This window comes from Harpia harpyja, chromosome 1, assembly GCF_026419915.1.
Source record: "Harpia harpyja isolate bHarHar1 chromosome 1, bHarHar1 primary haplotype, whole genome shotgun sequence".
In the NCBI taxonomy this organism is placed as follows: domain Eukaryota; kingdom Metazoa; phylum Chordata; class Aves; order Accipitriformes; family Accipitridae; genus Harpia; species Harpia harpyja.
Window position 1 is genome coordinate 51614485 of NC_068940.1, and position 15048 is coordinate 51629532.

Sequence of the window (15048 nt, forward strand, 5' to 3'; positions counted from 1 at the left end):
ATCAGAAGGTTATCATCTTGTACTTGGCGAATATAATTCTGGTTCATAATAAACAATAGCTGTTTTCTTTGATGGTTAAAAAAATGTTTTTTCTCAAGCGGGTAAACGTTGTGGTAATTCATAGGGTAGTAGCGTGGTTGTACTTTAATCGGTTTATTTATTCTTTCATGTTTCTGTGTAGTATGTGTCTTTGGTGATGTCTTTTTTTTTTATTTTCTCCTTGTCACGTAGATCTTTCTGTTCTTAATCAACTTGGCAGTTTCTTTACCTTTTGATTCTTCTACAGGTTTTACAGGGAAAGTGTTTAAATAGCGTTTGGGTGTGCTTTTTCAAAGTTAAGATAAAACTGTACTTGTTTGGAAGAAGTACGTTTTATCTTGGTTATGGGCAGAACATGTAGACTCCTGAGTGACTTACTAGCGTGAAAAAGGGAAACTGTTTTGGAGACGCTGGCAGACGTTTTAGTCTAAGGTTTTCGGCAGTATTAGTTAGTATTTTGAGAGCCTGGAGAGGTAACACACTGGTATTTGGTAGTTTTGATGGCCTAGCCTGTGTGGAAGATGCATTCTCTCTTAGGGCTATGTGAAACTTGGAGGCCGCCACAGGTTTCGGCTATTAAATGTATTTTAAGGCAGTACTTTTCAGGTGAAGTGTTGGAACTGCAGTGTCTTTGTTCGAAGTTAGAAATAAGGGTTTCAGCTGAAGAGAAATGAGGACCTTTTTGTTAGTACTTGGGATTGTGAGCTCAGCAGGTTTATGGTGGGATATGTATGTGATGGGGTTTTTCTTTTGGAGGGGGGTTGATTTTTTTTGTTTGTTCTAATTAAAACTAACTTTGATTCATCTCTCTTCCTGAGAATACTCTTGATTTTTTATTCAGCTCATCTGCATCTTACTCTACTTCTGTCCTGTTTCTGCCTTTGTCAAGTGAACATTCGCCCCATGAAGTGGTGTGCCAGTTTTTGTGGGCAGCTGGATGGCTTCTCAGCATTCGGTTTCTGGTTATCTTTTTCCTCGTGCAAACACCAATGGATAATGCATGCGCTCCTGTTCAAGAAGCCTTCCTTCTCTGTCACAATCCAGTTCTTTCTGGGATTTCTTATGAGTAGAAGTCTTGAGTTTTGACTGGGATGACTCTTTAAAGATTTCCCTTTCTTTTTGTAGACTTTTATTTGTTCTCCCAGTAATGTACACTGTTTAGTTTCTTGAAACTTTAAGGGTTTTAATCTTTACTGTTGTTGTGTAGATTGTTTCTTCTGCTCGTATCATCCTTTTATGGTGGGCAGCAATCCTAAGTGTTTTTTCAGTTACATATATCTGCCCATGAGGATGTTTTGAATTACCACAAAAAGAGCTGTAGCAGTTAAAAACAGCTATTAAAATTAATATGCACAAGCTAAGCTATACATTAGTCTTACATTTTGTTGCACACTTTGTTTGTGATGAGATGCAAGTATTTTTGGAACACACGCTGATATTATTTGTAACTTTAATCTCTGAACACATAGTTAAAGGGACCACCTAATTGCAATTGGTGTGTGCTGGATTCAGAGTGATTTCAGCAAGTATGTTAATTATTTTATGTATTGCTTAGATCTCTACTTTAGGGAACTCATGGCCTGTTAAGTGATGTGAGAGGGGAAAACAAAGAGAAGTGGCATAGCATGAAGAGTGAAGATATTACTGTCACTGTTCTTTGTGCTAGTAGAAGCTAATTACTTGTCACTTCCTTACAAAAAAAGGTGATAGAAGAAAAAGAAATATTGTCTAGAGGAGAATGCTGGGAGAGCTCCCCAAGCTATACGCCCCTGCATTTTTGTTAGGAAGACCTGCACATAACCCTTTTACCTGTTAGGGTTGTATATAATGTAGTTGATGCTTTCTCAAGTTGATGATCAGTCTGAAGTAGAATATATGGTATTACTCCTGTGTTTTTTCTTGGGAAGAAAACTGCTCATGTCCATTGACCAGTAACTGTAGTTTTTTTAAAAGGAAGCTAACTGGATAAAATTTCTCTGCAGATTCACGTGGTTTTAAATAGTTCTCAAAATTTCCTTAAAATCTTGAAACCCGGTTTTTCTGATTGCTGTTCTAACGTCTTCTCATGCAACAGGAAACTGCCTATAAACACAAGATTCAATTCAATTGATAATCATTATTGTCAGGAATTGTGTAATTTTGGGGACGACTGATCATTGCTATGAACTGTTAAAAATGGAGGCTGTTTCATTGATAAGTTTCAGGAACTGCCTGCTGTTTCTCTAGCATAATTCCATTTTTCATGTAATGAATTATTTTCTTAATGATTTGATTTAAATTAAGTTAAATGAGCATTAATATAAGGACAAGTACCTTAATGACTGAATTTTTAATTGTAATTTGAAAGCTTAGTGTATTAATTTATTTAAATGCTTGCGATTACAATGATATTTGTAGTACTAAAATTGAAGCCTGTCATTGGGAAATTTGACGATTATTTCCAGAGTAGCTATTGTGATATATATTTCTAGATTAAAACCTGAAGTTTATGAAATGAAATTGAAAAACATGATTCTTGGTTCTGAAACGGGAAAGTCTATGCAAAAGACTGTATGACAATAAATCCAGACTGTCCTCCATTTTTGGAAAATCAAGTCAGTTTGACTCTGTTGCATCTCCCAAACACCCGGAGTGTCTTTGGAGAATGGAGCTGGCTGCTACCTTGTTTGGCAAGAACAAAAACCTAGTGCAGTCAGTCCTGTTTTCTTACTATGCTGTGGAGAGCCTTGGACGGTGAGGGAACTTTGTGTATCAACTCACCTCCAAAGTTTAGGCTAAAGTAACCACAAAGGTGGTCTGTTAGGACTTGGGTGACCATTGTCTTAAAACTTGCAGCTTTGTTTTCAGGTGGAGAAGAGAGGGAGGGCGTTGTCTTCTAACAACTTTCAGGTCCCTGACATCCTTTTTTTGGCCTCTGATGAACATGATTGGGTCATGACAGTTACTGTCTTAACTTTATAGTCGTTGTGCAAAAATAAAAAAATAGAGTTATCTCATTCAGGCCTTGTTTTCCTTGTGGCTGCTGTTACTTTCTGACAGACAAAATGACTGTTTATGCTTCCTCTAACGCCTCCCACTCTTTTGAGACTCTGCTACTGGTTACGTTGGGTTTTTTTAAGAGGAGTGCTTAAGGTATCCTGAAATCTTTTCTTTTTTCCTTTTCTTTCCCCCTTCCTCCATAGAATTTTCTGCAGAATACATTAAAAAGCTTCTGTTGCAGCGGTCTGTTTTTATGTATTGCACTGTAGAAAAAACCCCCAACTTTCACTAACACCTAGATGCTGTAAAATAAAAATTTATGTACTGATTAGAATTGGAGCTTGATTCTTTGTGCAGGCACACAAATATGTAAATACCTGTCAGGAAATAGACATTTGAGGAAAAAAAATTCACAAACCTAAACTTCCTCGCTTTGTTACCACAGATAAAACATGTTGAAAGATAAACCCCGTGTTCTAGGTCATTAACATTGGTTTTAGGTTTCTTTTTTTCTTCTTTTTCCCAGTTGATGTGTGAATACCTTTCAAAAAGGCAAGGAGACCAGTTTAATTCTTAAGGAAAAGACTCTTCAGGCTGTATAATTATCTTCTCTGTTCCCGTCACCTCTCATGGTGGATGGACGTGTGGGATTGAGAGCAGGGCAGCAAGTTTACCTTCATTTATGCTTTATGCATTACTCCCACTTAGGAGCAATCTGTAGTATGGCTGCTGCAAATTAGAGCAGCTGCCTGACTTCCGTGTGTCAGAGGAGTGGATGGAGAACCGGGGATTTATAATTGTGAACAAATACTATTCTTACAGCTTTTCTTTGGTACCTTCAAGAGCTTAGGAGGACACAGGTTTTGGTAGTGGGATTTTTGTTCTTTCTTTGATTGGTAGTTTTTTGCTCCTCAAGACTCCCCAGAAGTTGAGGCCTTCAGCCAGCTGAGTTTCCGTGTGATGGGTTGTAGAATTCCCAGAACAGCATTGCATTTGTACCTGTTTTCTCATTCATGTTGCACATCTTGACAAGTGCTTCAGAGAAAGTTGTTTCCCAGCAACTACTTCCAGGGGTCTCATCTCACATCAAACTTGCTTTTGTGGACACAGGGAAAGTGTTAGGAAGTATCAGCTCTTCTGTTCCCTTACATTTTCCGATGGCTTGTTCAGACCTCTTAACAGTGCAGAGCTTCGCTTTGAGATCATAACTCTAATTCAAATACTGCTGGAGAAACATTTTTCTCAAGGTATTTGCCCTTGTAAAGCATGCTTTAAAGTTTCAAAAGACCTGCATGTTCTTGGATGCTTTAGTATTCACACCCAAAAGTACACAAACCAGAAGACAGATAAGGCAGATGATTGATGGAAAGTTGCTTTGAATTTTGATGACATACTAGTTCCTATTCTTGTAAGGACAGGAGGTTCTTTATTTATTTTGTGATCCTATTATTATTAGGCAGTTTCTTTCTGTTTGTTTTTTTTTTTTAATGCTTCAGAAAAAGTGTTGAAAAAAGGGTTTTGTATTTTGAAGGAAGATGATTTTGTAGCTGGCAAACACATTTCACAAGCATGGGAGAAGGATAACTTACATTTTTCGTGGTCTTTTAGTACTATGCTCATGTAGGATACATAACAGAATAGCTTATCGCACATGATCCGTGCCACTGGATGCTTCGGTTCAAGTGTTAACATGCACCTTGCTTCCTGTTCTAAGCCTTCCTACTTCTGGATGGTGAAGTTTTGTTTATGCACTTCTTCTGTAGCATAGCTAGCTAAGATTGGGTGTTGGAGATGCGTTTACTGCCTGCTTTTGGTGTGTAATGAAGACTGTTTCTGTTTGCTTTTCTGGGAAAATTTTCTCCTCCCTCTAGGAAGAAAAAAAGAATGTTTTCAGTTGAATGCACTGGATAACAAATTGTGAGGGACCGAGATAAGACTTTTCTTATGGGGGCTAATAGTTTCAAAAATTTGGTCTTGGAGTTCCTTCCATATGGAGAGTAAACCTTCATAGGTCTGCTTTTTCAAGTGATATCAAGAAGTCTAACAAAAGCTGCTGCTTCTTCAAAACAGTGCTATTCGTTTACATCTCAGCTTGCTTATAATAGTCCAAAGTTCACTCAGATGAGACAAGTGAAGTAAATGACTCTTTTACTTCCCAAGATCAGAAGTTATCAGTGACAGAAGAAGAACAGAATCAGTCTCTAAAGCTCTTTTCTGCTGTAGCCTGAAATCATTTCAACAGTAGCTATTTTGGAAAACTTATTTTTCCTCCATCGGGGCAACTCTGCTAGTGGGTGCTTCAGTTTAGGTAAGAGGTTCTTTGCCATGTTAACCTGAGCAAAGCTGGCAGTAAAAGTGCCTGTCATTAATCTGCCTTGGGCCAACACAAATAAAATTTTACCAGGTAAGAAAATGACTAAAGGATGCTGAAGTATACATAAACATGGAGGCTGCCAATTATTTACTGGGGTGGCAGATAATTTGCACTGCCAGGCCATTGGCTCGTTATAAATGCAGAAATTGTATCTGGGATCTGAGGGGAAAAAAGCTGGAACTGAGAAGGCTGACCTGCTCTTCTGTTTTATTTTTGTTGGGTCTTATAATAGCATCAGTATAAAATTGGAGGTGGTAAAAAGACTGTCATTTAGGATCTCCGTAGTTTTTAGGAATGTGATCTACTTAAACTGCATATATTATATGCAGTTTATCGCTTACAAGATACTCTTCTTTGGTGTAAGAGGACTATTAAAAATACTGAATTTCTGTTTCCCATTGGTTTCCTTCTCTGAATTGTGAGTACACCCCACATCTTTTTTTCAGCTGTGCTGTGTAAGCAATGAATTTTATTTTGTAGAAAATGCTTGTCACTGTGAAATTTAGATGGTCCCTATTTGAACTAATGTAAGTATAAACAACAGAGGATTTTGGCCTCAGAGAAGTGGGGGGAATGCTCTTCGTATTCTTATGTTTCTCAAAGCTGCATGTTCCTAACAACTTCCTAGGAAAACGCAGACATTAGCAATTTCTTCCCTGATTCCTATATCCCTGTTACTGCCAGTCATGAGGAGGGAAATGGGCTTAACTCATTATGCCCTCGAGTTATATTTGGTAGGATGAGGGTTTCTCTACAGTAAGATTTTTGTCACCTGCCTTTACCATCCTCAGTTGTTGGTTCATAGCACAGCCCAACACACAGCTACACAAGAGATCCCAACCTAGCCGGGGAAAAATATCGTGTAGAACGGGAAGGGTAGGGAGGGAGCAGCTTACGTGGCAGAATTTCTTTCTGCCAGTACTGCCCAGGAGACCTTTTGAGTTGCTGAACCGTAGGCTCATGGGTATCAAATAAAACTGGTCATCCTCTGTTGCTGTATGACAGTGACTGAAGGATAGACCAGTCACTTCACAGTAGCTTCCTTGCTGAAAGTCCGGAGAGATACGTCACTTTCTTTAAGAGGAAATAATAGTTGGTTCTAAATCAGTTAACATTTATTTATCGCTGACACTATAAAATCTTCATTTGAAATACTTTTTTCATACCTAATTGACTCTTTAATTGCCTGTAGCTTTTATCTGGTTTTAGGTCGGAACAAACATATGTTTAAATGTGAAAACACTGGTACTTCATTCTTTATGAGTGAACAAATCAAAATGTTATTTAAATGGTATTTAAAGGTGGTCTAGGAAGTTTTAAATTGCATTGGCTTCTCTTTTCCTTTGGAATGTGATAGTACCCAGAAGACTGTTTCATAAGAACAATGTATGTTTTTATCTGGGAAAATAAATGAAGATCCTTACATTTGCCTCGTGCCATTTGCTGGAGCGTTTTTTTGGAATAGTGGCATTTAAGAATGTGCATTATGCTCTCTTTACAACTAAATTGTAGGGTTGAGGAGTTGGATGTCTCTTTATTTTTTTCTTCCTCAGTGGCAGGTAGTCATTGCCACTTTGTAAGTATTAGCAAAAGCAGGTTTAAAGCTGGCTAAATTTGTCTTCCATTTGTATTTGTTGGCTTCCAATGCCTTGTCTGTTAATGTAACTGGTTCATTAACCACAGCACACATTCTTGAGCCTGACCAGATGCATTTTTATCTTTAAATTGAGAGTGGAAAATGAAGGCTTGAAAGATATTTTTCAAAAATACACTGAAGACTTCTCTTTTTAATCTTGCATGTTATGTGAAAGCAAGTGCTGCAGAACTTGGTTGAGAATTACAGGTTAGTTGTTTGGTGAGATACTTCGCATGCCTTCTTTGTTGCACTTTGACTCTTACGTGTGTATTTTAAACATTGTTATTCTCCCGTGTTCTTTCCATTTTAAAGTTCCTTTTCATAAAACCTCTAACGAGTGTTTTATGTGCCAAAGTGCGTGACGAGCATGGGTTCCTGGTGTAGAAGTCCTGTCTTGGGACGATGCTTCTCTCTGCTTGTCGCAGTGCTCCCTCTTGTGTTGGGCTGCCTTCCGCTCATGCTGCCCTTTTGGCCGACAGCAAGGCATGAAGCATCTAGTTGTTTCTTCTGAGTCATCCTCAAGTAGCAGTCCACCAATCTATGAAATTTTCTCTCCTGCCTCTGGGTAGGATGATCCTTTGGTCTATAGAAGTAAACTGTTTTAAGAGTGTCTGCTTCTCTTAAGTGGGTATTTCACATTATCTTCCTGTATAACTATCTTCCTGTGTAACTAGTAAAGGAATACAGCCTCCTCTGGGCTCCAGTTTGGGGAGCTGGCATCAGAAGTAGCTACAATATGGTTCAGCAGGTTTGCACTGCATTTTTGGACAGTATCCTGCCTTGTCCTGCTTTCACGCCTGTTTGTAGCATCTTCTGGGGTTTCTTACTGGTAGAAAGGAACTTGTATGGGTGTCTTTTTTTCGGTCCTTTTTTAATTCTAGTTCTTATTTTGGGGAGAGACTGTACAGTCTCTACAAGGTATAGACAAACTTCTTAGACTTTTTCACCATTCATAAGTATTTCCTCTTTCGGGTCAATATAGCTTCTTCCAGCTAGCTAGGGGAGTGGAATATGATGTGGCTGGCCTTTACATTACCGTATGGGGCACATGCTCTGAAAGAAAAGTTGGGGTGCCCCAGCTGCACTCCTCACACCTTATGTAGACCAAGTCTGTACTATAATCTTCTGTGACACAAACATATTGGCTGTATTTTCACTTTTTAAAGTGGACAGGGTACTCCAGGGCATGGTTTAGGGGGCATGGTTAATGGTTGGACTTGATGATCTTGAAGGTCTTTTCCAACCAAAATGATTCTATGATTCTATTCTATGATTCTATGATACTGATACTTTTTGATTCTCCAGATAGGAGCTGGAATTCAAGAGGAATTAGAGTTCTCTTTAAATAAAGCAGGCTCTCACAGAAATGAGAGCAAAAAACAATTTTACTTCAAAAATTTTAGGGTACAAAAGGTAAATAATAGTGCAATACAGATAAGACATTTATAATTCTTTTACAAAATACTTTAAATCTATGACTGTGATCAAGGCAAGAGAAAAACAAGATACATGGAGATTAAAAACTGAATCAATAGGTGAGGTGGTGTGAGAAATCTTCAGTTTATAACCTAACTTTCAAGGAAGGTTTCATGGATCTGCAGATAATTTCATCATGAACGAAACCTGAGTGCAAGAAAAACACTATCTCTGAATAGAACTCACTAATCTCTTTGAAGTTTTGTTTATGAAGGATTACTGTATACATGGAAAAAGAATCTCTTGCTTATGCAGAATATTTAATTCTGTAGAAAGCAGAAGATGTGTTTGCTGGTTGTGGTGAAGCTGTCTGTCTCACCACTACCTGTGGACAGCATGGATTGCTCTTTACTCTTCAGAAACTTCGCAGCTGCAAAGTTTTTCTGGTGGTCTTAGGTCCACAAGCAAAGTGGATGTTGGCATATACTTTCTATAACTTATGTTTTGTGAATCTGCTGCTTAATCATTTTTGTGCTATTCTGTGTGTTAAAGCCTAATAAAAGTTAAGAGTGAAAAATCTTCAACGTCAACAGAATTAATAGGTTAGATATAATGATACTAAATGGGGAGAAAGATTTTTCACAGTGTAACTAACTTACTTTGGGGAATATATTATTTCAAAGAAGAAAGTAAATGCATTGCTCTCAGCTGCATGTATATTAGGTAAGCTTACCTATGTTGACAGGTGAAAAGTTAAGAGTAAACTGACTTTTTTCAGTGGAGACAAGAACTGAAGATTAAATTTTCAGAGGATCAGCACAACTTTATTTATTGTCTGCTTAGGTCCTAGAGCATTGTTTATGTATCCTGGCCTAAATTTTTGGTGGAAAATGTTTTGGATACTGCTCACATTGGTTTCACTAATAAACTGAGTGACACAATTCTGTATGTATTCCACAGTGGTTTTTTAAGTCACAAATAATTTTTTTTTCCTGTAACTTCAGGCAAAACAGGGCTAACAGTCTCACAAACTTATTTGTTTGTTCTTTTCAGTGATGTTTTGGCACTGCCTATTTTCAAACAGGAAGATTCCAGCCTTCCACAAGAAAATGAGACCAAACATCCACCCTTCCAGTATGTTATGTGTGCTGCAACATCTCCAGCAGTAAAATTATATGATGAAACTCTTACATACTTGAATCAAGGTTGGTATACATATGTTGCAGGCATAACTATAGTGAATGCAGCTTGTGGTGCAAGTCCAAAACTGGGATTGTATTTCATGTTTTGATATGCGTGGGTACATCCAAAATAAATGCATGTTGAAAGTGAGGTTGGATACCTTACTAGTAGTCTTGTTTTGTCCATCTCGCAGACTCATAGCTATAGTCTGTCCTTACTTCTCCTTTAGGGTCTGTTGGGTTTGGATTTGGGGTCTTTTTTTCTGCTCTGTGATATCCCTCTCCATCCCTCACCTCCCCCAACAAAATCAAGCCGACAGAGCTTTTGGGAGACAAATTTCAGGTAGTAATAGCTTAAAATACAAGACTAATTTTGCATTCCTGTTTAAACTTGATTGATAATAGCAAGTTAATTGGATGATATTTGCATAAGGTACACACAAACACCCCCAAAAAGTCATAATAAATGTTAAAATGTCAATCCCTAAATAAAAAGTGTTGCACAACAGAGGCCGCTGTAATCACTCTCGAATTAGTTATACATATCTGCCCAGAACAGTATTATGTTTGAAACATAAACACAAGTGCAGCTACCTTTGTAGTTACCTTTGGAGTTTGTGTGTATTTCACTATTGTCTGTCTACATTTATCAGAAATTAACTAGAGAAATACTTAATGTGAGTTTTGCTGCTTTTTCCTCATAGTGTGTCATTGATTTGCATGAAAATTCGGTTTTCCTTCTGCAGAGGCCACTGACTGCTGGGTAAAATAATCTGAATGTAGTCATTGCCATGTGATTAAAACCTCCCTCACCTCTGGAAATGACATTGGTGTCCTAAGTTTAGTCAGCTAGTATTCTGAACTCAAATAAAACCATTTATCATTTGTTCGGACCATATCAATGCCTTTGTACGCTCCCACCCCTCCCTCCCCTGGCTCTAACACTCTAGGATCACTGTTCCTAGATTTAGGTTTGGTTTTTCTTTTCCTTGTGGACTTTGACCCAAAATCTCTTGATAGACAGCACTGTACTTAGAAGACACAGTCCTGCAGCACAACTTGTATGAAAAATAAAAATAAAATTAAAAAATTACATTCACCATTTCTTTTCTGTATCCTACCGTGTTTTGGTACAATTAATCTTCTTAGCTTACTACTTCAGTGTGCAGATAAGAGGACACAGGTTAAAATATGTATTGGTGAATTTTCCTTGGTCTTTGTGAGCTATTTAACTTATTCCTTTACTAGGTTACAGAATTTTTATTTTACATGTGCGGTTTCTTGATAGGATATCCTTTTTGCTCAGGTCGAAATGCTTCTAGTAGTGTGAACTTCTGGTGATGCATTTCATACCTGGAAGTGTTTAACTGTGTCCTGGGCCCTAAAAATCTGTGCATTATCTTCAGCTTTCCATGTGAATGAAGTTGCTAAGTGCTTCATCTTGCAGTATCCAGTCTGTCTAAATATGCTTTAAACACTACTTGACTCTTCTACTAATGAGAATAATGGAAGTTCTTTAGGTGATTTCTAGTGTCTTACAAATGTGTGATCACATAGTTCAGCCATTTGCTTAGTCAGGTTTACTTTATTTTTTTACCGCTTTTTGTACCCCGAGCACTCTCTTCAGGAGAAAACAGTACAATTGCAGCAGTATGCTGGGCCAGCAAGGTGCTTTGCACTGTTTAAAAAAACTTTGAAGTTTTATAAACTTTAAACTCTGTAGAAATACACTTTGTTTTCTTCAGTGCCAGGATCCTGCCTCCCTGACCGAACGCAAAGCTTGAAGGTCAGCTCAGTGTGCTGGGGAACCAGCACAAGGCGGCAAGCTGAAGGAGGAAAGTGCTTGCTATCTCACCTCTGAGAAGAGATTGCCGTTTAAGTGACAGTGTCTGAAATGACTGTAAATGTTTCATCTGCCCTTGAAAATATCTTTTAATATAAAGATTTCTTTTGCAAAGAAGTTTTGCTGTTTTTCAGTGTCCTAGGTAACTTTTCCTGATGTTGAAAAATGAAGACATTGGTATAATACCATTTGTCTAAATAAGTATGGGGGGAAAAAAAACAGTTGGCCAACTTCCCATCTGTGCTAATACTTCAGACAGAAGGACAGTACATTTGTTGTCTAGGTTAAGACTTTTTCCTAAAGATTTCGCTATTAGCTGTTAGCGTGTATATATATGTATGCAGATATGTAAAAAAACCAAAAAATCTTGGGATAGTTTTGCGAGATGACATCTTTCATACTGAATCCAGCTTAAAATAAGGATCAGTTTGCAACACTGAGTTGTACTGATATGTATGTTTGTGTAATGAGTTGGATTAAGTCCTGTAGAAAAAGAGTAATTTTAATCCTGGCCACATCAGTTATCTGGTTTCTCGTTTGGCCCTATTATCAGGCAGTGTCTTGCCTTAAATAATTTTCAAGAGGATTGTGAATAGGGAGTACCATAGAGAGCAAATACCCTCTTTAATTTCATCAGCAGTTGTCTTAGTTTGCTGGATTGGGAGTACCAGAAGCACAGGGAACATTTGCCCTGTCCGTTAAGCTGTGGTCACGTTTCCTAAGGCAATACTTAAGCAAGCCCTGACTTTACCCTCTGTCAGGAAGTATTTTAACTGGAATAGCAAAGAGCGTCATTTGGAGTTCAAGGAGTGTCTGGATGATGCTCTTAGTAGTATGATTTAGTTATAGGTAGTCCTGTGAGGAGCAGGGAGTTGGACTTGATCCTTACGGGTCCCTTCCAACTTGAGATATTCTGTGAGCTAATGGAATATTTAAAGTGATTAGGTTTTCAGCTGAAGCTGATTCTAGAAGTTCAAATCTTGGAGTGATGATGGTTGGTTGTTCAGGGGTTTTCAGGGTTGTTATTAACTGTAAAATCTGTTAAATGGGTCCATTGAGAATACATATCAGAATTGTAGGACAATGTTTTGAGTTGGCTGCTGTTCAGCTATTCTTCGAATAGCAGAAGTGGTATGGAAGAGAATTGCTTTTAAAGGGGAAGCATTCTCTAGGCTGGCTTACACAGTGCAGCTAGGCTTGTAGTTCTGTGAATGCAAAGAACTGCTTGGGAGAGATGGGATCCACTTCAGTAAGGGGGGCAAAGGTACCTTTGTCAGCAGGATGGCTGACCTGGTAAGGACGGCTTTGAAGTAGGAACAACAAGTGAGGGAGAGAGTCACCAGCAGCACTGTGAGGGAGTGATGGACATGGTTGATGAGCAAAGGGCCTGGAATGATGTGTGTGAAAGGGAACACAAAATCAACAAAAGGAGGCTTAAACAGGGTCACTTCCAGCATTTGGATGTAAGCAAGTGCCTATAAAGCACCATTATGAGTAAACCCCAAAACCCTTCCTGGGAAATTGGGATGGTGGGGTGCCTCTCTGAAGTGCATGTATGTTAATGCAAGCAGCATGGGAAGTAAACACAAGGAATTAAGACATCTGTGTGGAGTTGTAGGGCTATGATCTTGCTGGGATCATGGGTACATGATGGAATGGCTTGCATAAGTGGAGTATCGCAATGGAGGGATACAGGCTCTTTAGGAAAGGCAGGGCAAGAAGATAAGGAAGGGGGAGTTGCCCTTCATGTGGGAGAACAGCTGGAATGCCTGGAGCTCTGCCTAGGGATGGGTGATGAGCCAACTGAGAGCTTATGGGTAAGGATTAAAGAGCAGAACGGTATGGGCGACATTGTAGTGGGTGTCTGCTATAGGTTACCTGACCAGGAAGAACAAGTAGATGAGGCCTTCTACAAGTAGAAGTAGCCTCACATTCACAGGCTGTGGTCCTCATAGGAGGACTTGAGCCACCCTGGTGTCTGCTGGAGGGACAACACAGCAGGGTGTGAGCAATCCAGGAGGTTCCTGGAGAGCATCAGTTGACAACTTCCTGACCCAAGTGATAGAGAAGGCAATGAGGAGAGGTGCTCTGCTATACCTCATACAATAAGGAAGGGCTCATTGGGGATGTGAATGTCGAAGGCAGGCTTGACTACCATGACCATGAGATGGTGGAGTTCAGGATCCTGAGAGGAAGCAGCAAGGCAGAAAGCAAGAACACATCACTGGACTTCAGGAGAGCAGACTCAGGCATTTTCAGTGATCTTCTTGGTAGAGTCCCATGGGATAAGGCCCTGGAGGGAAGAGGGGCCCAAGAAAGCTGGTTAATATTCAAGGATCACCTCCTCCAACCTCAAGAGCAGTGGATCCCAATGAACAGGAAGCCAGGCAAAAATGGCAAGAGGCCTGCATGGATGAACAAGGAGTTCCTGGCACAACTCAAACACAAAAAGTAGGCATAGAGAAGGTGGAAGCAGGGTCAGGTAGCCTGGGTGGAATACAGAGGCACTGTCCAAGCATGCTGACATGCAGTCAGGAAAGCGAAAGCCCAGCTGGAATTGAATCTGGTGAGGAATGTCAAAGACAACAAGATGGTCTTCTGTAAGTACGTAACTGGCAAAAGGAGGACTATGGAAAATGTGGGCTCTCTGCTGAACAGGGCAGGGCCCCTGGTGACACAGGACATGGAAAAGGCTGAGGTAATGAATACCTTGTTCACCTCAGTCATTTCTAGCATCATTGGTCTTCAGGAATCCCAGCCCTAGAGATCAGGGGGAAAGTCTGGAGCAAGGAATATGTACCCTTGGTGGAAGAGGAACAAGTCAGGGAATACTTAAGCAAACTGGACATACATAAATCCGTGGGTCCTGATGGGATGCACCCATGAGTGCTGAGGCAGCTGGCAGATGTCATTGTGAGGCCACTCTCAACAGTCTTTGAGTGATCATGGTGACTAGGAGACGTGCCTGAGGACTGTAGGAAAGCAAACATTGCTCTGATCTTCAAAAAGGAGGACCAGGGGAACTACAGGCTCCCTGGGAAGGTGGTGGAGTAACTAATCCTGGGAACCATTTCCAGGCACATGAAGGACAAGAAGGTCATCAGGACTAGTCAGCACAGATTCACCAAGGGGAAGTCATGCTTGACCAACTTGATAAAATTCTATGATGAAATGGCTGGCTTGGTAGACAAGGGGAGGGCACTGGATATTGTTTACAAGTCATCGTCTTCATTAAGGCTTATAGAGAAGCTAATGAAGCATGGGCTGGATGAGCATCCTTGGAGATACTCAGAAGCAGCCAGGCTTGGTCCTGGACAACTGGCTGTAGGTGGCCCTGCCTGAGCAGGGGTCTTGGACAAGATGACCTCCCGAAGTCCCTTCCAAACTTGATCATTCTGTGATTTTTATGAAAGGGGTTACTGCAGTTTCAGTGTTAAGCAGTGGGCAGTTAAAAGTTCCTAGCACCTTATGTCACCTTGCTCCTGTGGCTACTCTCCAGGAAAAAGCAGAGAAATTTTGTCCTATATTTTAATTGGGAAAATGTGATTTTGCAAATTAATACTTGCTGCTCACCTTGGAA

General features: G+C 39.7%; 1 protein-coding gene across 7 annotated transcripts in view; it reads left to right on the top strand.

Moving 5' to 3' along the window:
- The window catches only part of UBP1 (upstream binding protein 1), a 39483-nt gene that overhangs the window by 1101 nt on the left and 23334 nt on the right, over positions 1-15048 (top strand). For 6 of the 7 annotated variants that reach the window (XR_008236174.1, XM_052793873.1, XM_052793864.1 and 3 more), the window contains exon 2: positions 9498-9649. Coding sequence is in view for 6 of the 7 variants with exons in the window: in XM_052793873.1 (XP_052649833.1) it covers positions 9498-9649 (152 nt within the window). In the remaining variant the exon portion in view is untranslated. Of the gene's footprint in view, positions 1-4987; positions 5327-9497; positions 9650-15048 lie in introns of those variants that run through there. The other variant, XM_052793903.1, reaches the window with a different exon arrangement.